A 21,365-nucleotide genomic window follows, 5' to 3' on the forward strand; every position below is an offset into this window, starting at 1 on the left:
ATCTTTGCTGTGAAAACTGACAGTGTTGTTTCTGCCTCATTCAGCTCCTTCTGTTGTGCTTTCAGTTGATAGTGACAACACTTTGCTTTCTCAAGCACTGATGCTATGTGCTTTGGGCATCTAGAAGAGGGCAAAGATCCTCCTGTTTCTTTCACTTGAAATAGTTAACAATTCAGACATACATGGTGTGCTCTTCCCCATCTTCTCTTAAACTGTGAGACTTAATTTTCCTGTAGATTTCTGTAAAAGTGTTCTATAATGGATGGATGTAGTTCTTAGACATATTTTTCTGCCCCTTTTCTTCATGTATTCCAGTGTTTTCTTTCGGAGTACTATAGAGTGCCAAAACCTTAAATAATTCACAATTGCATGATAATTCACCATGTGTGAATTGTATCTGCTACTTCTAGATGAATTTTAAAACTTTGAGATACTGATTAGGGAACCTGTCATGAATCATAGAATGGTTTGGGTTGGAAGGGACATTAAAGATCATCTAGTTCCAACCCCACTGCCACAGGTAGGAACACCTTTCACTAGACTTGGGCATCCTGTTCTAGTGTCTCACCATTCTCACAGCAAAGAATTTCTTTCTAATATCTAATGTAAATCTGCCCTCTTAAAGTTTGAATCCATTCCCCCTTGCCCCGTGACTACAGGCCCCTGTAAAAAGTCCCTCTCTAGCTCTCTTTTATCCTCCTTTATGTACTGGAAATGCACAGTGAGATGTCCCCTGCGCCTTCTCCAGGCAGCAGAGCACCACTTGTCTCAGCTTTTCCTCATAGGAGAGGTGCTCCATCCCTCTGAACATTTTTGTGGCCTCCTCTGGACTCCCTTCAGCAGGGTCATGTCCTTCCTGTGCTGGGGACCCCCGAGCTGGGTGCAGCACTGCAGGTGGGGCCTCACCAGAGCAGAGGGGCAGAATCCTTTTCCTCACCCTGCTGCCCATGGGGCTTTAGATGCAGCCCAGGAAAGGTTTGGCTTTCTGGACTGCAAGTGCCCATGGCTGGGTCATGCCCAGCCTCTCAGCACCCCCAAGTCTCAGCAGGGCTCTCAGTCTGTTCATCCCGTGGTCTAGATTGATAGCGGTGGTTGCTCCGACCCAGGTGCAGCATCTTGCACTTGGTCATGTTAAACCTCATGAAGTTCTTGAGCTTGTCCAGGTCCCTTCTGAATGGCATCCCATCCTCCAGGTGTGTCAACTGCACCACTCAGCTTGGTGTCATCTGCAGACTTGCTGAGGATGCACTGGATCCCTTCGTCTGCGTGACTGATGAAGAGATTGAACTCTTGGTGTGGTTCTGCCCTCTGCTAAGTTGACTGAAACTTCTCCAGAAAAATGGAATGTTGCCTTTAGCCATGTCAAATTTGATAGTTTGGCGAGTTAATGTGATTAAACCACATCCTGGTCAGCTGGTTACAAAAGATGATGACTTGGCAAGTATCCTTGGGTGAGCATTAGTGCACTCAGAATGTACCACAGAAGATTTGGTTTAGTCATGAGTGCGCTTTGCTAGGTGGAAACTTTTGTGTGCGTTTGTGCAGCGCTATAGTCAGGTGGCAATGAAACCTGCTTGAAGGGCTGGGGATGCTTTTAAGACTAAGAGGTGTCGTAATTCTTCAGAAGAGACTGTCCACAATGTGTTGTAAATTAATTACAATGTTGGCATCAACAGGAGAATCTTACAGCAAAGACAGCAAATGTGGAAAGCTTAATACTAAATATGTCAGCAAAAAAATGAAACATGGACATTTCCCACTTTCTTAAACTGAAGGTCATGAGTAGCCACATAAAAAGGCTGTAATTTGTTTTGTCTCAGCTGTTAGGACATCAGAACACATCTTTTGTGGGGCCAGGTCTGTATAGACATTTAATGGAAACTCACCAAATTATTTGGCTTCACAAATAGCATTGGAACTGTTTTAGCAGCAAATTAAATACTTGCCAAACGTTGTCATTTTGTGACTGAGATGTCCAAAATACACAGCAGCTAGCCAAGGTGATTTGGAAACTTTTTGTTGTCTGTGCAGATTGTTTGACTTGACACTGTCCTTTAAGCCAGGAACACAAAGGTTAACTCCCCACTGGCTCCAGGAGTTAAAGACAAGTGGTAGCTCTTAAGAACAGGCAGTATTTTCTAAAACATAAAAATAAAACAAAAATGTTGGTTTAAACTACTGCAAAGAAAAGAAGATGAATGCTATTCTGAATGTGTCACATAGTTACTGTTCCAGATAACCAGCATATATTGCACTGGGGCTATAAAATGTTCCTTTGTCCCATTTTTGCCTGGCTATCTCTCATCTCAGCTACTTCGGTTCTTCCTTTTTTGGCCTGTCTCCCTTTTTTGTGCCTCTTCTAACTCCAGTTTTCTGTTTCTGATCATGTCTCAGGAGGGGCTTTGCATTTCCATTTTGTATTGAATGCTTCATTGTTGCTTCTGTGTTCTGCATAATTTTACATCTGCCTGTAACAGATTTCTTCATGATTTGGCTTTTATGATATTATTGTTGGTATGAGTACATGTATCAGTACTCCATTCTGAGTTAAACAGCAAATTTTAGTATTGCAAATTGAAAGTGAGAATCCACTAACAGTTACTGAGGTTTGATTTTGTTATTTTAACGCTTGCTTGTGGTACAGGTGCTTTGGGAAGGACCCTCTGCTGCTGGTTCTGATGCTCCTGAAATGATTGCTGTCTACAAACACCATTATGTGTTTTGCTATTGAGTGTTTGAATGTTGCTGGCTTTAAGGTGAAGGAATGTGTTAGTGCTGTAATTAGTTTGTAATGTAAACAGTTTTCATCACAGAATCATCGAATGATTTGGGTTGGAAGGGAACTTCAAAGGTCATCCAGTTCCAACCTTCCTGCCTGGGGGGTTGGCAGGGAACTTTCCACTTGACCAGGTTGCTCAAAACCCCATCCAACCTGACCTTGAACGCTGCCAGGGATGGGGCATCCATAACTTCTCTGGGCAACCTGTTCCAGCGCCTCACCACCCTAATCATAAATTCTTCCTTGTGTCCAATCTACCCTCTTTCAATTTAAAACCTGTCATCTTGTCACTGGGTGGGGTGTTGACCTTGGCCTGCTGCCAGGTGCCCACCCTGATGATCTATCACACCTCCCCCCCAGAACCCCAGGGAAGGAGAAAATAAGATGGATAGAAAAAAACCCCTGTGGTTCACAATAAAGGTAGTTTAACAAAGAAAAAGCAAAGGCTGCACAAGGAAACAAAGGGAAAAAAAATATTTATTCTCTATTTTCATCAGCAGGCAGTCATTGTAAAAATGAGGAATCAAGGGTTGTAACATGGAGTCCTGCTTGTGCACCCAGCTTGGAGGCACCTTTATTGCTGGCAGTAGCAAAGGGGTTTTAGGTAGTGCCAACTTCTCCTGCCTTCTTTCTGGTACACATACACAAGCTAGACAAAAAATGCAAGCAAACCCATTTTGATAGCAGTCTGGGAACCAGGTGAGACTCTGTGGGCTCCCCACCTGGTGAGTGTGGTGATGGCACATGACACAGCCAGTACTTGGTGAGTTCACCCAATTGCCCTTGCAGGATCCACGCTCCCTGGGAAGGTAACTAAAACTGGGGACAGTCATTGAGGGGTTCAATAGGTAGGGTAATATGGGGTTCACTGGTGACAGAAATTCTGAAAACTAGAAGAAAATTTGCAGTACTTAGGACTGCCATCAAGCATCAGGACACAGGACTCTGTCAGGATGAGTGGCTGGAATGCTGGAGGGGAGACCCTGGACCACTGGTCCTGGGTAGGTTGTTTTGATATGAGCCAGTTGACCTTCCTGACTCCTATGTGATACATTTTAAGGCAGAATTGCCTCATAGGGCAAATCCCTGCTCACTATTCTCCATCACCTTCTTGTCCATCACAGGACAAGTTGGAAATCATTTCCAAGATCTGTTGCTCTATCACCTCCCCACGAATGAAGGTGCAGTGAGGGTCCTGGAAAAGCAGGAGTATGGTGTGCAATGGTTGAGGGAGGAGTAACACCTGGATGGTCTTTGTTTTCCAGGAGGAGTAACAGAGTAAGACCAGGGAAGTGTCTGTCTCGCAAAGGAAAAAAACCCAAAAAAGCAGCAGTCTGTGGAAGAACTGGCAAACTGGTAACAGTGGACATGGAGAAGGCTGAGCTACTCTATGAATCTTCTGCCTCAGTTTTCACTGGCAACCTCTCCTCTTATGCCTCTTGTGTCTATGGCTCTCAAGGCAGGGACTGGGGAAGCAAAGTCCCTCCTATTGTAAGAGAAGATCAGGGTTGAGAGCACCTGAGGGACCTGAGCATACGTAAGTCTGTGGGGCCTGGTGAGACGTGTCCTAGAGCCCTGATGGAATTGGCTGGTGTAGTTGCCAAGCTATTTTCCATGATATTTGAAGTCATGGAAGTCAGGTGAAGTCCCAGTGACTGGAAGCAGCCTGTGGAAGAAACAATCAGTGAAATGCTCTTGGGTTCACAGGCAGCAAGCACAGGCTCCTCTGGGTGCCTCCAGTGTGAGCAGCAATTGCAAGTGGGTTCTGGTGGGAGTTGTATGTCTGAGCACCAGGATGCACATTCCAAACCACCTCAATGGGCAGCACTTACTCACTGGACACCAGCTGAAAGACCTGCAGGGCTACTTCTGGCTGGGGAAGGGATATGGGGACTCTCCGGAAAATCCTGGCCAAGCCCAGCCTATTCATCCAGCTTAGTTCCAGGGTGTGAACACAGGGGCAGCTGTGGGTTCCTGGTGCCCTGCAAAACATCCTTTCCTGGTGCACAACAGTCCCTTGGGCGGTGGCACTTGCCTGCTCTCTGCTCCCCATGTGAGGACATGCACAGAACCAGCCCTGATAGGAGTGTCCTCATCACTCCACAGCAATGACATGGCAGAGTTGCCCTTCAGAAAACACTGGGGCTTTTCTTAGGCTCTGCAGGGGCCCACATGGGGACTTAATTGCCTTCCAGAATTCTCTGAGGCCTCAACTGGGCTTTGCTGGGACCAGCTGGAGGCCCCTGCTGCCCTCCACAGGCCCTCCCACTCTAAAAAAGTCTAAACATCCCAAAAAAAAATCACTTTTAATTAGAAATTTACTTCTGAAGATAATCTGGAAGTTGGTATAGGCTATATTTATTTAAGCTTTTTAGCCCCACCTTGATCATCTTCCTTCAAAATAGGACAAAACGGGAGGGCAACAGGGCCCAGAAGGCCTCAGCAAAACCAGATGAGATCCTGAGTCACTACGGAAGGCAATTAGTGGCCCTGCAGGGTGTGTGCCCAGAGCTGGGTGCAGCACTGTTGGTGGGGTCTCACCAGAGCAGAGCAGAGCAGGTGTGACACGTGCACAGTGACAGCTCATGTCCAATAAAGCAACCAGTATTCCCAGGTTCTCCCTCTTGCTCTCAATCCAATCACCCCCCACTCTGCACAGGTACTGTGGATTGCCCCAGCCCAGGTGCAGGACCCTACACTTGGCCTTGCTGAACTTCCTGGGGCTCACATGGGCCTCCAGCCTGCCCAGATCCATCTGGACAGCATCCCTTCTCTCAAGTGACTCACCTGCACCACTCAGCTTGCTGTCATCCTCACACTTGAGGAGGGTGCACGGTGTGGTAGCCAAGTTTATCTGAGCCCTTCCCTTGCCAGATGGACACGGCAGGTCAGCACCTGTCGTGGCCTTCATGACAGCTTCTGCAGCTGCCTATAAACGTTGCCCTTTATTACTGAGTTGTGGGGGCCTGTTAGGATTTTTAGCATAACTAATTGCTGAAATTGTAAACTGTTTTCCATCAAAACTGAAATTTCATTCACTTGATGTTCAAGCTGTGTTGTCTGAACCAACACAAGCTGTTCTCCTTATCCAGCTGAAATTAACTCTTAACTCACAGTGGCCGTTCTGGATTATTTGCTTGACCCTTAGCTACTTTTCATGAGCTATGTTCTCCAAAACTTTTGTAGGCAAACTGTCTTTCCCCACAGAGCTGAAAAGAGCTCCTTCATGGACTTCACAGGTCATGGCCAGAGTAAATCAAGGTCTACAAACTTCTCCCCAAATCCCCCTCTGTACCTCCCATAACAGGATCAGTGAAATTAGATCTCCACATTTAGAAGGAAAATCTTAATTAGTCTGTTAGAACACCTTAATTCTGTTTCTGTTGATTTCAGAAGAAACAAAATATGTTTGTTCTTCATCTGGGCTTCAACTGAATGGGACTCATTCATCTTTTGAAAGAGAACAGAGTAAGGTGTACAGGGCAAGAGAATATGAAGAAAAAGTCTTCTGTTTTATTTGAATGGTTGCTATATTCAGATAATTAAGTAGAATTATCATAGGAATAAGAACTTCCCTTCTCCCCAAGGAATCCAAAAAATATTGCTATGTACAGAATTTACAGTTATATGCAATAGTTGATTATTATTATGGACTCCAAAATTTGGTATTACCAGTTAAAACACCCATACTGAAGCTAGAGCAGGATGTGTCCATCCTGTATCTTTCATAATGTTCTTTAAACTTTCCAGGTATGCTTCCAAAATGGTTGCTCTTCCAAGGATGAGAAATCTTCTTCACCTGCATACAATTATCATCATCCACAGTCTACATAATTAAATTGTATTCCTTTTTGAGCAGGTGAGAAGTCAAGGAAAAGAGGCCAGAAGTGCAAGTGTGTTTAGGGTTGTTTCCTGTTGGAGGCAGATGAAAGATGATACAAAGCAGGTGTGGACAAAATAAATCTACCGATAAATCAACAGCTGTTAGGCATCTTGGTAACTTTGGATGGAAATCCTTTGTTTCATTAATTTTCTTTTGCTTACAGAAGCTTCCTTAGTTTTCATGAATTATTTGGCAGAAAGTTTTTCTGGTTTGGTTCAAGCTGCTGAACCTCTGTAGCTCCCTTTATAACTCTAGCCCATGGGCACTACAGAGACCCGGTTTATCTTTAAAAATTAGAGGCAATGAAGAATTCAGCAGTATCTCTAACTTCATGTTCAATCAGACGACCACAGAAAGGATTTCAAAGCATGTGCAATTAAATGAATTGGAACTCAGTCCTGATGTGTTACTAGTAGGACTTTGCTTCTTTAACTCAGCTTCACTTTTCAGTCTGAACCTTCACAGCTGCTCTTCATACGGAAAGTTGCCCTGAGCTGGGAGGATGGGAGGTTTGTAACCAGGTGTGCTGGGATACACCCATGTTGCTGACCAGTGGAAGTGAAGGTAAGGTGAATGTAAGGTGTCTTCCATAACCAGAACTGTCGGTTTCAGTCCATGTCAAAGGCACTAGGCCCCGTCCTGAGAGTCGTTGGGAACAGCCATCCTTGCTGTGCAGCTCAAGCAGAGACAGCTCTGAGACAGTGCTGTTGCAGGACCTGTGTTTCCCTGCCAGCCTGAAGGCAGTCCCCCTGAATCAAGATTAAAGTTTGATGAGAGCACAAAGGTAGCCTGCTGCTGCCAGCATCATCCCTGTTTGCTACAGAAATAGCAGCCTTCAGTCTCCTTATTCAAGTGCATAAAATGCATAGTAGTAAACTGTGTGTTACCCCCTTTCAGTTGCCTGGACGTAAGAAAAACAGTTACTGTCATTCTGGTACACAAATATGCCGCCAGGGGCAGGTGACAGGCTGTAGCAGTGTTGCACTGTGAGCAGCATTATTCAGATGTGTTCTTCATGGGATCCTGATGCACCTGAGGTTCACACATTAGCAGCCTTGTCTTTTTAATCAGGGAAATGAAGCATACATAAGCAACAAAACAAGAGGCTTGAAATCGTCTTCATTTGTATTATACAGAATTTCTATATTCATCAGTACACAAGCGATTGCTAAACAGGCCCTCACTATATTTACTTGCATTTCCAAACAAGGTGGTTATTATGCAAACAGGTTAGCTTTGTGGAGGCATCTCCACGATGAACTTAACCCTGTCCTGTTCGGTTCCTCTTGCCTGAGCCTTATAGGTCTGTAAATGTTCATGTTGTTATAGGGCACTGTGGAGTTCTCAGCCATGTAGTGTGGCTGATAGTAGTTAGGCTGGATGGCCGCCTGTGCAGGCGGGGGAGTGAATGAGACGTAGCTGTTGAAGGAATTGACTCGCTGGAGAGGTGACTGGGGGGTGAAGTTGCTGTTGAACATGAGAGTTCTTGGGGTCTGCTTGCTCTGGTGGGTGCTGCCAGCAGAGAGGCTGCTCAGGGGGTCAGAGAGGGTGTTGGCACCTCCCTCGTCGCTGCAGGGGAGACTGCGCAGGGGGGCCCAGCTCCGGCTGAACAGGAAGGGGAGGCTGCGCGGAGGGGTCTTGGGGCCCCGCACGGGCTTGGACAGGGCGTACAGGTGCCGGAACTCCTCGTCAAACAGCTCCACAACCTGGCCCGTGAACTTGGAGAGGAGGTTGCGGTGAACCTGGCCACACAGCCATGTGAAGCTGGAAGGACACACAAGGTAAGGATTAGAGTTAACGCCGGCCATCAGGAACGGCAGAGCCCCCGCAGGGACGACGCAAAAAGCAAATGTGTTTTACTGCTGAAGCTTCTTGTCTAAACACAGGATGAAGATGGTGTCGCAGTTGAATTTCAGGTCAGTTCACATCAGTGCTCTTTGATTTGGATCAATCTTTGTTATTGCAGCTGCCTCTAAAACCTTCAAGAAACCTTGTAAAGTTATGCAACCTCCTCAAGGGAGTGGTGATCCAGATCCACTGCAGGGATAAATGTCAGATACAATACCCGAGGTATGGGTGTCTGTTCCATGGAAAGGAGTTTAGACCCCTCTTTTAGGGACCTCTTTTCCATTCACAATGCTTAAATTCAGGTCTTGCCACGTCTTACCTGCACACACATAAATTGTACCTTGTACCCTGCAGCATGCCGTGCCACTTGGTAACTCTCAGCTACTCCAAGTGACATCAAGAAGTCTAGGAAAAAAGAACCATCCTTTGTTTTCATTTTTTCTGTATTCTTTCTTCATTGGTCAAGAGAAACACATAAAACCCCAACCTTCCTGTCACGTCCCACACCACAAAACAAGCCGCCACACCTGACAAATCCTTGTTTTCTTTACTACAGAGAAAATGAAATTACAAATATTTCCTACAGCATTTCCAAAAATAAATGTAATACTTTGCTATAAGGTCAGGGAGAAACACCACAATAGTTTTAATTCTGGTAGTTCAGAGACACACCTTAGGATAACCCACAGCTTTTAAATTATTTTTCTTTTATGTGCTGCCCTAATCCACTCAGCAAACATAAATTTGTGCTTTTACAAAACCACAAGCCAGCTTGATTGTGTTGCGCAGGCTGCCGTGTCTTGAGCAGCAGCAGCACCAATAAAATGAGCATAGTTGAGAGAATGAAATGTAATTACTCCCTGAACTGACCAGAGCTTGAGCTGTGCAGCAGAGGATACAGAGCAGTGGTGAATTTGAATTTGAGGTTGTTCTGTGTTGGCAAAACTCTGCCATGGTTATTCCTGTGTGACTTTATTAGCTGTGCTAGATTTGCACAAGGGCTGCTGAGAGCCAAATTTGGCTGTAGGTGTGCGCACTTAAAATCTTGTCAAGTTTTGATAAAAGTCCTGTGAAACTCAGTGGGACTGACAGCCTGAGCTGATACTGAGGCAATAAGACAATTTACATTTGCTCACCCAGAGCATTCCTAAAGAGAGTTGGGTTTGAGGTATACAGTGCTTTTATACTGTTGCTTCAAGAGCAAGGGGAGGAGTGAAGAAATCACTAGTCCAATGCCACCGGACACCCATACAATTTATACTGCACATTTTATGATTGGATATGAAAACACACCATTAAGTTACCAAAATATAGGTACTTTTCACCCACTGTATTCAAATTATTCTAAATATGGACAAAACCTCGGGAGCCAAGGTAAAGAGCACAGCAAGCTAACTCCCTGCTGGGTGTGTAACATCTGCTGTGCCAGCTCAACATTGCCTTTATTCACTAAGCAGTGCTTTCTAAACCTTTGCATGTCCTTCATCTAACTGTTAAATAGGTCAGGAATAAATACAAAAATGCACACAATTTTTCTCAGATATCTACACTGAAGGTTACAAACTCATGAAAGGGCTGAGGTCTAAAGTATCATGTTTATATTTTATGTGCTAGAGATACACCTAATTTATAAAAGAAAATCTAGACAGAAACAAGAATCAATTACACTTGTAAATGGTTTTTAAAAGCCTAACAAAATCAGAGGAAAAAACCTGTTCTGCCCAGTTTTGATAACTTACTCCCACGTGTATCTTCCTGGAGTACCTGACAGATACTAGTTTGTGGATCACTGATTTTACCTGCTACCCTTCTAAACAGAGTTAGATCAAATGAACAGCCCAGAGATTCTCCAAGAACTCATGTCAAATGGGTGAGCTAAAAGTTACAAGGTAAGATCTTTGTGATTTTAGACAAATGCTTGTGAACTTGTTGCGTAGAAAGTCACAGCAATTTACAGTCTGTGCACTTTTCTGGAGAACAAAACAGAACTTGGCATAAAAGACAACAGATTTTCATTGGCTTCATTCTAAGATAAAATGCATTGTTTAGGTTTTAGGCCCAGTTTTGCTCCTTAGTATACCATTCTGAGTGCTCTTTTGGGACAGGCTCAGAGGAATCTGTTATTGTTACCACCTGCCCAGAGGGATTGTTTTTCTCCCAGATTTTCTTGGGTGAGGCCAATCGAAGAAAAAGCACAAAGAATTGGTTTGGGGCCAATGCTGTATCACAAATTAAGTCACTGATAGATACTTCTCAGCCACCTTTCCAGGGCTTTGTCTTGTGCCCTGTCACAGACCCTCTCATTTATGATTGCCTCAATCAAATCCTACCTCTCCTGTTCAGCACTGGACTTGTTTTATAATGTGTCCTCTGCATTGCTGGAGCTGCAGTTCACTAGGGATGTGTTCATCCCTGTGTTTGCAGGGCTGCAACAACTGACACATAAGGAATCTGAGAAGGGAGGGAGGGAGGGAGGGAGCACTGGGGTTTTCAGCTGGGATCAGGTTTGGGTTACCCTACATGTTAGTGCTGCCTGGTGGATAACCTGTGTGAGAAAAAACTGTCCCACCTGAGCTTATGCTCCTGGCAAAGCAGCCCGTGTTAGTTATTAGATGCTGACTCTGAAGAGGCCAGTGGCTTTCAGAGTGGCAGCAAGGGAGATACTCAGCTGACCCTGGGGATCAAGGTCTGTGCTTTCTGTGGTTTTCATTTTGCCTTCTTTAGGAATGCTGAGTTCATGCACTATCTAATTTCAAATTAATTTAAAAAATGGAATAAGTTATCATCGGATGAGGTAGAGTGACAGAGACAGCAAAAATAAATACTGCATTCTAACCCCTCATGATAGACACTGGCAATAAAAATTGAGAGCATGTCCTAAAGAGCTATTTTATTTCCTCAGACTGTTCCCCCCACCACTATTACAACATCATGCAGAACTTGGCACTTTGGTGAAATCTGGCATTGTATTTTAAAAATCTTTGTATCAGTTTTAAGATTTACTCCAGTGTGATTTCCAACAAATGCACTGTAGAAGAGTTTGAGTCTGTTTCACTTAACATCAAACATCATTCTTGTTTATACCTGAAGAGGTTGGTTGGTAAGATTTAGGCATAGCAAAAATCTTTCAGATTAATAAAGTGAGAGCTAGCAAGAAATGCCACATACTGGTAGCGTGTTATAACCAATGTGAATTGCAAACTGGTGCTGAAGTTAAATAGTTTTTTTATAGTTTTAAATACATTTGTTCCTCACCACCCTCTCTGTGTGCTGAATACGGAATTACATAGTCTGACAAGGTACTTGAGATTAGAAGATATTCAACAGTAGTAGAGAAAGATAGAAGTAACTGCACAGGACTTTAGGAGTTTTTAGTATTTTTGGTATTGAAAGAGAAGCCAAAAGGAAGCTTCTTGGTCAAAGAAAATAGATCTTGCTCTGTTCTTCTCCCACACATCCTTCACTTGGATTTCAACGCATCTTTGGCAAGAGATTAAAAAATACCCAAAAAAATAAGGAAACAAAAGAACAGTCAATAAAAAAAACCCAGCCCTGAGTGTCCACTAAGTTTTGTCTGATGGTTCCTTTGGAAATGGAATGAAAAGTGGGTGCCTCTGTTAGTGTACATCTGAGCTCCTGCAGCCCATCCCCAAAAATTCACTTTTTCCTTCATTACTACAGTTCTGTAAACTTGCTGGTGGCATAGTTTTATCAGAGCAGAGGCATTTAAGCTTCCAAATTGTAAACTTGGACTAAGAAGAAGAATCATATAATTTAAAATAATCAATCACCTCTTGTATTTTTGTACCTGGATTTCTAGGATACACTTGGTCATTTGTGAGACATTTCTATGTAGCCATAATGCTGAGAAACTTCATTTATTTGATGCAAGCTCAGAGTCTCCTGAAATTCCCTGACCAGAGGATCTAGGATCTTAAAAATCCAGTTGTTGAGATGCTATATCCACTACCTGAAATAATTATAGCAGCACAAACAAAACAAACAAAGAAAGAAAAATTTTAAAAAAAGAGAAAAAATGAAGGTGCAGCAGTTATGTAGATATATACTGCCTACCTGTTAATGAAACACAGGGAAAAACAGTAAGTCTCTGAAGTATTTCTGTTTTACCTTTAATCACTAAATTTGTCCTATGAAGAACAAATCCTTAGATAAGCTGAGTGACATATGCTACATTAAGGGATCCTGAGGGAGACAGAAATGTATCATATTTCATGATCACAACACTTGAGAACCCAAACAATGAGGAAAGCATAATATTAAGCTGTACACATTTCTAGTTTTGCCCCAGGGCTGCACTGGCAAAGTTGTTTATGTTAGCTCCTGAACATTTAAATTAAAACCCATGCTCCATAAAGAACTAAGAGCAGCTTTAAAGCAAGTTAAGTAGATTTTTTTTTAAAATGGCATTTTTTGAAAACATGAGGTGTTTTTTGTTAAACAAAAGCTTCTTACCTTACAAAAATTTCCATGGCACTTTTTTGGGGAAGAAGAATTTAAAATCATAAAAGAGTACCTAGACATGAAGTGCAGTGGCTCATCTCACCTGTAAGATCCAGATAGCACGTATCTCCAGTCAGAGATAAGAAATTTTTCTCGAATTTGTCCTGAAAATTTCCTCCCTGACTTGGCACAGTAAACCTCTCCAGTAACACTGCGGACTGAAATATTCTGTAAATAAAAATAAAATTGAGTGAATTAAATGTCTTTTTAATTAAAAATCAGACAGAGAAGGCCCTTTTCCCCCACTGCCTTTAGCCCTTCACTGCCCCAAAGTCAAATTTCTTCATGGACTCTCTGATGTGGTATTTGAAGGTTTGTGTCCAGAGGAAACCTAGCCAAGGTCTTGCCACCCCAACCAAAAGGAGCACAGATGTGTCCCTAGCTGGGAGCAGCCTGTTGCCCTCCACTGGCACCCCAGGCACAATCTGCTGTAGCTGTACTCCCCTTTACATTGGCTGTGCCTTGACACAGCAGGGCAAAACCTCTGCTCCTCCAATCCATCTGGGCCTGCAAGGACACAGGTGCTGCTCTGCTGGAGCAGCCCAGACAAATGCTGTCCTTCGGGATCAGATGCAGGTACTCGTGTGAGGGGAGATGCAGGTCAGTTTGGCCCATGGGATGCTCTGCACTGTCCTTGTAGCTGAGCAAGTGCCTTTCAGACCCTGATTCTGCTGTCCATACACACACTTTGCAGAATCAAGGCCTTAGAAACAAGTGGCACCAAGGATCTGACATGCACGTTGTAGAGGCCTATGTGCTGTAGCAGCAGACTTAGAATAAATAGCACAGGCTTGTTCTCCTTAGGAGTGAGGGTTTACAGGCATGCAAACAGTTATGAATGTGCATTATTAATTTCAGCTTCTTTATATATTTGGGATGGAATTCAGCTGTTGAAAAGCAGGTGTCTGGTGCATGTAAGATGCCCTCAGGCTTCCTGTGTACCCACAGCTGCCATTCCAAAGGTCTGTGGCCTCTGCAGTATCACCCATCTCCAGGGAGATGCCATAGGAGCTCTACAGCATCTTAAGCAACAACTGAAATAATTCCTAGGAGGGGTTCTTTTAAAGCCAGTTCCCTCCGACAGAGATGAAAGCAGATTAAACTAACAGCCACCTAAATTTGAGGTGTTACCTTTAAAAGAGCTTTAACACATTTTATCAGAAACCACCCAGTGCAACCAAGCTATGGCCATGCAAAACAGTTTTGTGCACCTTCTCCCTGTGGCTGTCAGACCATAGCTGCTGCAGAGCTATTAAACAGAAGCAGTTCTAATGCCTACATTAGATAACTCTACTAGGGAAATTTAAGTCCTGTTTTAAGACTTCAGGGCCAAAATTAGTTTCATCTGGGGAGCTAATAGAAATGCCTTACCTTCCTATAATATCCGTGTGAAAACATAGGCATCTCCAAAGAGGAATTTCGTGTGCTAACACTTACCCCAGGAAATCTCTTGCTCCCTTTTAATTAGAAGGTGGATTGACCTTAGCGTAACCATCCTTCTAGCTCAGAGTGCCTGCAGTTAGGCAGACAACTCTCAGCCTTAGAGCTTCACAGAGCCACAGTACCTTGAAGAGATCCTCAGCAATTTGCAACTTGTCGCACATCTCCGAGAAAAGATCTATACTGCCATGATCGAGCAGCAGGTAGACAAAGACCATGCGCTTGTTAGCTGCCTCCAGGAGGTCACAAAGAATCTCTGTGTCTGTGAACACATCCATCACGATAGCTAACACCTTCAGGAAAAGAGCAGAGACATTAGTAGAGTCAATTTACATAACTTAAGGTTGCTATGAGGACAGTGTGATGTAGTTTATTTGTTAAAAAAAATATTCCAATAAACACAAATACTCAGTTATATGTGGGTATTTTTTCTGGTTTTCTCCCTAAGTGCTTGAATCACTAAACCGATGAAACACATTGCCTCATTGTTTTTTGCTTATATAAAGCCAATATAACACATAACATATAACCCAAAATGATCCATGAATTTGCAGGTGAGATTTTGGCACTAGGAAATATATTGAAATACTTATTGGAGAGCAAAAGGGATGTAGCTAAACAAAAGACCACAGCCCTTGCCACACAGCTCACTAGGTGTCATAAGCGACATGTATTCAGCCTGGATGATGCTTTCTCTTTTATGATTTACACCTGGACAGCCTTGGCTTTAAAAAGCCTCACCCTGTTGCTGGTGATGGTGGGGTGACAGACTCCAACAGCTCCATTTTTTTAAAAACACTGATTTATAAACTAATCGTTATAATCTGACCACACATCCATTCTCCCCAATTCACAACTGGCAGAAGGGTGTGTAAAAGTCTCAGGACTGGGCATAAAACCCCTGACAACTACTTAAATGCATAGTCTGCAGCCAGTGTGGATCAAGGGACCTATAAATGTGATATAAAACCAGGTCCATACTAGAAAGCGCTGGTCTTGTCCAATATCTAATTGCCTGTGGAAAAGGTCAATTCAGCCCAGCTACTACCTGACAACTTCAGGAGATGCTTGTTTCTTCACTGACTGGAGAGAGAATCTTTGATAACTGTGCTCATGGGATATCACCTCCAATGAAAACAAACTTTACAGCATCTTTGTAGATCTGTCTTACTAATTGCTTCCAGCTTGCTCTGAATCTTCCTCCAAGGCCTATGTCCACACCTAACAGCAAGCTTATTCCCCTTGCCACCACGAGGATATCCTACAAGACCAGGCACATCCTGCGCAGCCAGTGTCCTCTTCAGGCAGCCAAACTATTTGTGGAGCAATGAGCATCTCACACCTTCCTCCTGCTGCCAAAACCTGGTGCTTCAGAAAGAGCTTTGCCATGGCTAGGTAAGCACAATTATGTCAAATATTTCACATCCACACTTCCTGTTAATGCCCCAGCTCCAGCCCATTGTCTCTAGTACTGCTTTTTACTATCTGTTCTGAATTTGTATTTCTGCACCTGACTTACTTTTCATACTTGCAGTACTTTCTTTTTGCCTGAATTTCATTTTGTGATCTGCACCAATTCCACAAATGTCTTAAAACTGTTGTATTACTTTCCAATCCTTTGCATTTTGAGGTCATCCATTAACACAGCTGTTATTCTGTTATTTAATTTTGTAATGCATGTATCAAATACCAGGCTATCCAGGATGGACCCTTACCAGGTGCTATTTAATAACTGGTGCCATTGGAAAACCGTGCTCAAAAAGCAGTTGACAAATTTATACTGTTAGCATTGCTGCAGCACACTCTCGTAATGTAAATTAGATTATTAAGGTCACGTGAAACATGGGTTTATATTACATTTCTAAATTTTTCACCTACAAGTTTTCTTTTCTTGGGACAGAAAATTCTGAGTTGATATTTTACCTGATTCCTATTTTATTATTCCAGAGACATTTCTATAATTCCCCTGGTGTGGTAAGCACTTGTAGGCTTTGAGAGAGCAGTTGCCAACGGGGATCCTTCTGCCCTGCCATTACACCCTGTTACCAGGGCCAGCACCTGCCCTTGCAGGGGAATAACAAAGCAGAAGGAATCCTGTGGCTCCAGAGGGCTCCAAAGTCTCTGCTGGGCAGCACTATTGCATCCTGGCTTGGCTCCTGACCATTCCTGCGTGAAACTGCTGCTGCTCTTCTGAACTTATGTAAGGGCAAAACTCATGGATGATGGTAAATACAACCCTGAAGTATCAAATTTCTTTTCCAGGAAAACAAGAGAACTGCTAGAACACACATGACATCTGTTTTCTGTCCCCCCTCCAACTCAGTTCCTGATTTCCCAGAGCGTGGGCAGCCTGGCTTTGTCTTGTGGCTGGCACGTCTGTGGCCTCCATCACCTGTAGGTAGCATCCTTTGCACCTTTCCCACATGCCAAGCTATGCTGCAGAGTCTCTGTATAGAGCCCACATGACATTTTAACTGATATAGACAATCTATTAGGGATGAAAGGTGTATTTTCTGATTAATTTCCTTCCTCTGGGGATGGCTGCTGACATACCAGACATACTTGCATCCCTTTTATCCACACCTCCCACAAATCCCCTTGAACAATTCCTGATGGCTAAGAGCTCACTTAGGCTTAATTCTCATTAGTGGTGCAATGGTCTGAACAGATCAAACCGTCCTGCTGGGGGTACATGAGAAGGGACAGAGGCAAGCTGCCCTTTCTACAGCACATTTAATCCACTGGGTGAATGGGAGGTTACAAGAGAGAAGAGGGAATGCATTTTTTTAAGCCATCAACATAAAAAAGTGTTGGTGTGAATTAAAAAAAAATAAATTAAAAGTGCTGCCTGTGTTCAACAACAGGCTCTTCACAGCCACTTTCTAGAGCAAAGCTACACTGCAACACACAGGGCTGCCTTGAATTAAGCACCATGTTCAGCTGAGCTTGTAAGAGCAAGAAACAACCAAGTGCAAAGGGAACAGCAATTCTCTGCTCATACCTGAGTGGTCCTGTGGATGTACCGGCGTATGATGTCTCTAATGTTGCTGTTCTTCTCTGTTTGGAAATACACAGTGGCGGTGGATTTTTCCTTTAAATAGGGCTTCTCTGCTGTAATCCATGTGTGGAGCAGAGCCGGCTCACTGTTGTCAGAAATGGTGGGGAAGTAGGTCCCTGAAGGGAGTGACCCAGCGTCGTTCTGCTTTGGCGCGGCTGCCCCGTCGGCACCTGGGGTCTCCAGTGCATAATAAGACTCCCTGGCGTTATCCTTGATGTACTGAGCTTCCACCGAGGAGAGGAAATCCACCTCACCCTCTCTGCTTAGAGTTTCGAGGTAAGAGTCTCTCCCACCATCCAAGAAGGCGTCAGTGGCCAATCTTACGCTTTCGTTGTGGCTGAAATCCACTTTTGTCAACTTCAGGGACTGGTTCTTGATATCCTCCAGCCTCTTCCTTATCTTGCCCATATGTCTGGGGTGGTTCATGGCTCTTTGTCGCAGCAGCCGATCTGCCGGGCAGGCACCATGCATATGCGTGCCACAGGCGGTGCAATCGTCCTTCTTGTTTGAGGACTGCATTCTCGCATGAAATCGCCTCGGCTGAGCGAATTAACTATGAATAAAAATAAAGAGATCTTATTACCACAGGCAAATTCACACTCCCTGAATTTGTCTGTACAATTATCTTCAAAACGAACCTGAAGCTTGCTTCTCAGGTGGTGATGTACTCCGGCAACAATCTGTTTCCAGATGGGACACAAGTGCAAAGCTGATTAGATTGCTTATCTGAGAGGCATCCACCTCAACCCCAGGGCATACGAAGGATTCGAGTCAAATTTACCACGGCCGTCGGATTCGATTGTATTTCCCTTCCTGTCGCATCCTGTGAAATATGAGTGAGGAAAGCACTCAAGCAAAAGCAGGTAGACTCCCAAGTACCATTGCACAATCTTCAAAACAGCTTGAGGCTTCTCTGTCTTCCCATGGTATTCGTTAGGGAGAAAAAACAGCTCTGATGTTGAATTGGACCGGAGACAGCAGCCATGTCCATGGCTTCAAAACAGTAAAAAGGGTCATGGGCTCTGTTCGGCACCTACATGCTGCCAGGCAGGCTTAAAAATAGATGTGAACTTCGTCACTGTGCCCCGTCCGGGGTATGTTGCTATTACCATAGACGATTCACTCACTTATTTCTTTAAAGCTTTGTGACTACGCCATCCTATTATGAGAAAAATACCCCTTCCCAAACATCCTGAATATTACGTGGAGGGAGGGTTGTGAGCTGGCCTCAAAGCATCAGAAATACAAACACTCATCACTTGATTGTGCACATTTAAGGCTGCTGCTTTTTTTTTTTTTTTTTTTTTTCTTTCCTTTCTTCCCAGGCTGCAGCTTCTGGAGTCACGTTGTCCCCGTGGCAGCTCTCTGCTGTGTCATTAGGTGGATGGGTTGCAGCGGGGGTGACAGGCCAGAGCCCGGGGGCAGCCGGGCCGGCCGGTCTGACGGAGGAGAGGCGGGGCGGGAGCACCTGCCCGAGGTGTCCATACCTGTGTGCGTGCCTGGCTGCAGCGCCACGTGTGACACACTTCCTCACACGGGTGGGCTGGCCTCGGCCCGGCAGCTGTGTGTCCGTGCACCCCTGTGCCGCGGCTCCAGCGGGGATGTGCCGGCCTGGGCTCCAGTGAGGGCGGCTGAGGCCGCGTGTGGGCAGAGAGAGGATCCCGCCGCGCCGGCCTCGGCAGCACCGGCGCCTTCAGGGACGCACAGGGACACTTTCTCAGGGCAGCTTCACAGATTCTGGGTCTATGTCAGGTGCCCTGTGGGGTGGGGAAAAAAAAATCACCCGTAAAGATAAGATAAAGATGTACGAAACACAGAAGAGTATGGAATGGCTCGCATATTAATCCCGGAGCGACCACGTGGGCCTGAGGAGGGGCGGTGGCGGGGCCGTCCGGAGCTTCTGGGGTGATTTTAAAAACTACCCCGTCCCTCCCTCCGCCCCCAACATCCGCCCGCAGCTGCCAGACGCGGCCGAAAGTCACTAATTATCTCCTGACCTGTTCTGCGCAATTAGGCCGAAAATGATGCCATCTAATTACCCTGACATGTAGGACTGTGTCCTGCCAACGCCGATCGAGAGCAGGGACGGCCCCCCCTCCTCGGCCAGGATCTCTCATGGTCACCCCGGTGTCCCTCAGGGTCACCCTGGCCCCCCACATGAGCACGGCGGGGCTCCTCACAGGTTATACTATGGGACCTCACACTGTCACCCCAACGAAGTCACCCTGCAGCCTCACATGATCGTTCCGAGCCCCCGCGCTGCCCGCGCAGGATCCCGCCCGGTGGGAGCGGTGTGGGCGGAGGAGAGGCCGGGCCGGGCCGTGTCCTCCCGTGGCCCCGGCAGAGCGAGGCCGCCGAGAGCCCTCACGGCAGGACCGAGAGCCCTCACGGAGGGAGCGCTTTCAGCCGCCTCGTTAGCGCAGTAGGTAGCGCGTCAGTCTCATAATCTGAAGGTCGTGAGTTCGATCCTCACACGGGGCAAAGGCGGGCAGCACTTTTGCCGCCTCCCCTGTGCTTTTAGCGGGGACCTACTCGCACGACACGGCGCTCTGAGCCGGTGGGCGACTTCCAAGACGTGTTTGTCGTGATTTCCGAACTGCACTTGCAGGTCAGGGGCCTGTTTATCCCGGTGCTGGGCTCCGGGCAGTAACTTCTGCAGCTGTTCTAGCTTTTGGCAGCCGGTTTTCAGCCTCTGCGCTGCCTGCGAGCCCGTAGAGCGATGTGGGGACGGGGAAAGGGCTCCTGCGGTGGGCGGCGGGCACTCCCGGGGTCAGGCTGTGGCCAGGGCACAGGAGCTGCTGTGGGGACACGGCAGGACACCGGCCCTGCCTGCCAGAAACACTCCAGTTTATGCACATTTACAGCTTTGCCTTTTGTACAAACCACAAGCACATGCACGTACAGCCCACCAGCGCAGACTAAAACCTCAGTGGCTTTATTACTTCCCTTTAAATATAGAAATAATCATGTGTAAACTCCGAGACAGTCATTGGAAAAAGACAGATTTTCTCATCTACTTCTGCCTCTGAGATGATCTGGCCCGTTGCATTTTTCTCTCTTTGAAAAGGAATGATGCCTCTTCAAAGTGAGGGCTGCAATGGAATTTCCATGCATCCTGGCTGCTGCTAATGTGACTCTACTTCCAGATGCAGAGGATGCTAAGGAAAGAATAACCAAGTACCTTTGTGCTTTTAGATTTTCATGTAATTTAACAAGAAGCAGAGGCTGTTCCCAGCCCCAGGTGACAAAAAGCTGCTGGTTAGAGGTATCATCCAGGGTCTGCCCTGTGCCTCAGCCCCCAGGACCAGCACCAGCAGCCCTGCTCCAATGCTGCCATCCCAAACCCCAGGGGAAGCAGAACAAATTAAGATCCCAGTCCTTGTATTTTCACAGGGCCAAGTCTACCACTGTATCAGCACTGTGTGTAGCAATTATGGATGCATCACTTTAATTTACTTTGCCCTATTCTTTTTTACTGTAACACCACATAATGTTCTTGATTCTTCGGTCAAAAGCATTAGCCATCAGTATCACAAGCACTATGAAGAGCAAGGTATTTGTTTAGATCCTCTCTCCCATTTTTTCTCATGAAATGAACCTGCTAACATGTGTAAAATTTACACTCAACTCCAGCAGCAGGTTCTTTCTGGGCCTTGGTTTCAATGTTTAGCTCTCACCAGAAAGGATATTTTTCTCTAAATGCAACTTCCCTGCTGCAACTTGTAGAATCATTGACACATCATTGACAAAACCAACATTTTAACAGTGGTTTGTTTCTTCAAGCCAGGGCAGCCATCAGAAAAAATGAAATATACAAAAACTCTACACTCAGTAAC

The 21,365-nt window shown here is 45.2% G+C and overlaps 1 protein-coding gene and 1 non-coding gene across 5 annotated transcripts; one reads left to right on the forward strand and one right to left on the reverse strand.

Annotated features, from left to right (window-relative positions):
• Nucleotides 1–6,272: 6,272 nt before the first annotated feature.
• On the reverse strand, nucleotides 6,273–19,906 carry SACK1A (scaffolding CK1 anchoring protein A). Of its 4 annotated transcripts, none has more exons than XM_086883854.1 (8): nucleotides 19,767–19,906; nucleotides 19,017–19,286; nucleotides 18,311–18,352; nucleotides 18,168–18,209; nucleotides 17,473–18,082; nucleotides 14,597–14,764; nucleotides 13,075–13,199; nucleotides 6,273–8,426 (listed from the first exon to the last, which is right to left on the reverse strand). In XM_086883854.1, exons 5-8 carry the CDS (start codon nucleotides 18,046–18,048, stop codon nucleotides 7,880–7,882), a joined length of 1,416 nt encoding a protein of 471 aa, XP_086739980.1. In that variant the 5' UTR covers nucleotides 18,049–18,082; nucleotides 18,168–18,209; nucleotides 18,311–18,352; nucleotides 19,017–19,286; nucleotides 19,767–19,906; the 3' UTR covers nucleotides 6,273–7,879. The 4 variants fall into 4 exon arrangements, with proteins under 4 accessions (XP_086739980.1, XP_086740057.1, XP_023777228.2 ...); XM_086883931.1 differs by having other exon boundaries at nucleotides 19,710–19,846; XM_023921460.2 differs by having other exon boundaries at nucleotides 18,168–18,352; nucleotides 19,710–19,824.
• A 31-nt stretch (nucleotides 19,907–19,937) lies between these two features.
• TRNAM-CAU (transfer RNA methionine (anticodon CAU)) lies at nucleotides 19,938–20,010 on the forward strand. The gene has a single exon. It is a non-coding gene; the product is annotated as a tRNA-Met (tRNA).
• The last annotated feature ends 1,355 nt before the right edge of the window (nucleotides 20,011–21,365 follow it).

Source organism: Cyanistes caeruleus, chromosome 1, assembly GCF_971803275.1.
Source record: "Cyanistes caeruleus chromosome 1, bCyaCae1.hap1.1, whole genome shotgun sequence".
NCBI classification, from domain to species: Eukaryota; Metazoa; Chordata; class Aves; order Passeriformes; family Paridae; genus Cyanistes; species Cyanistes caeruleus.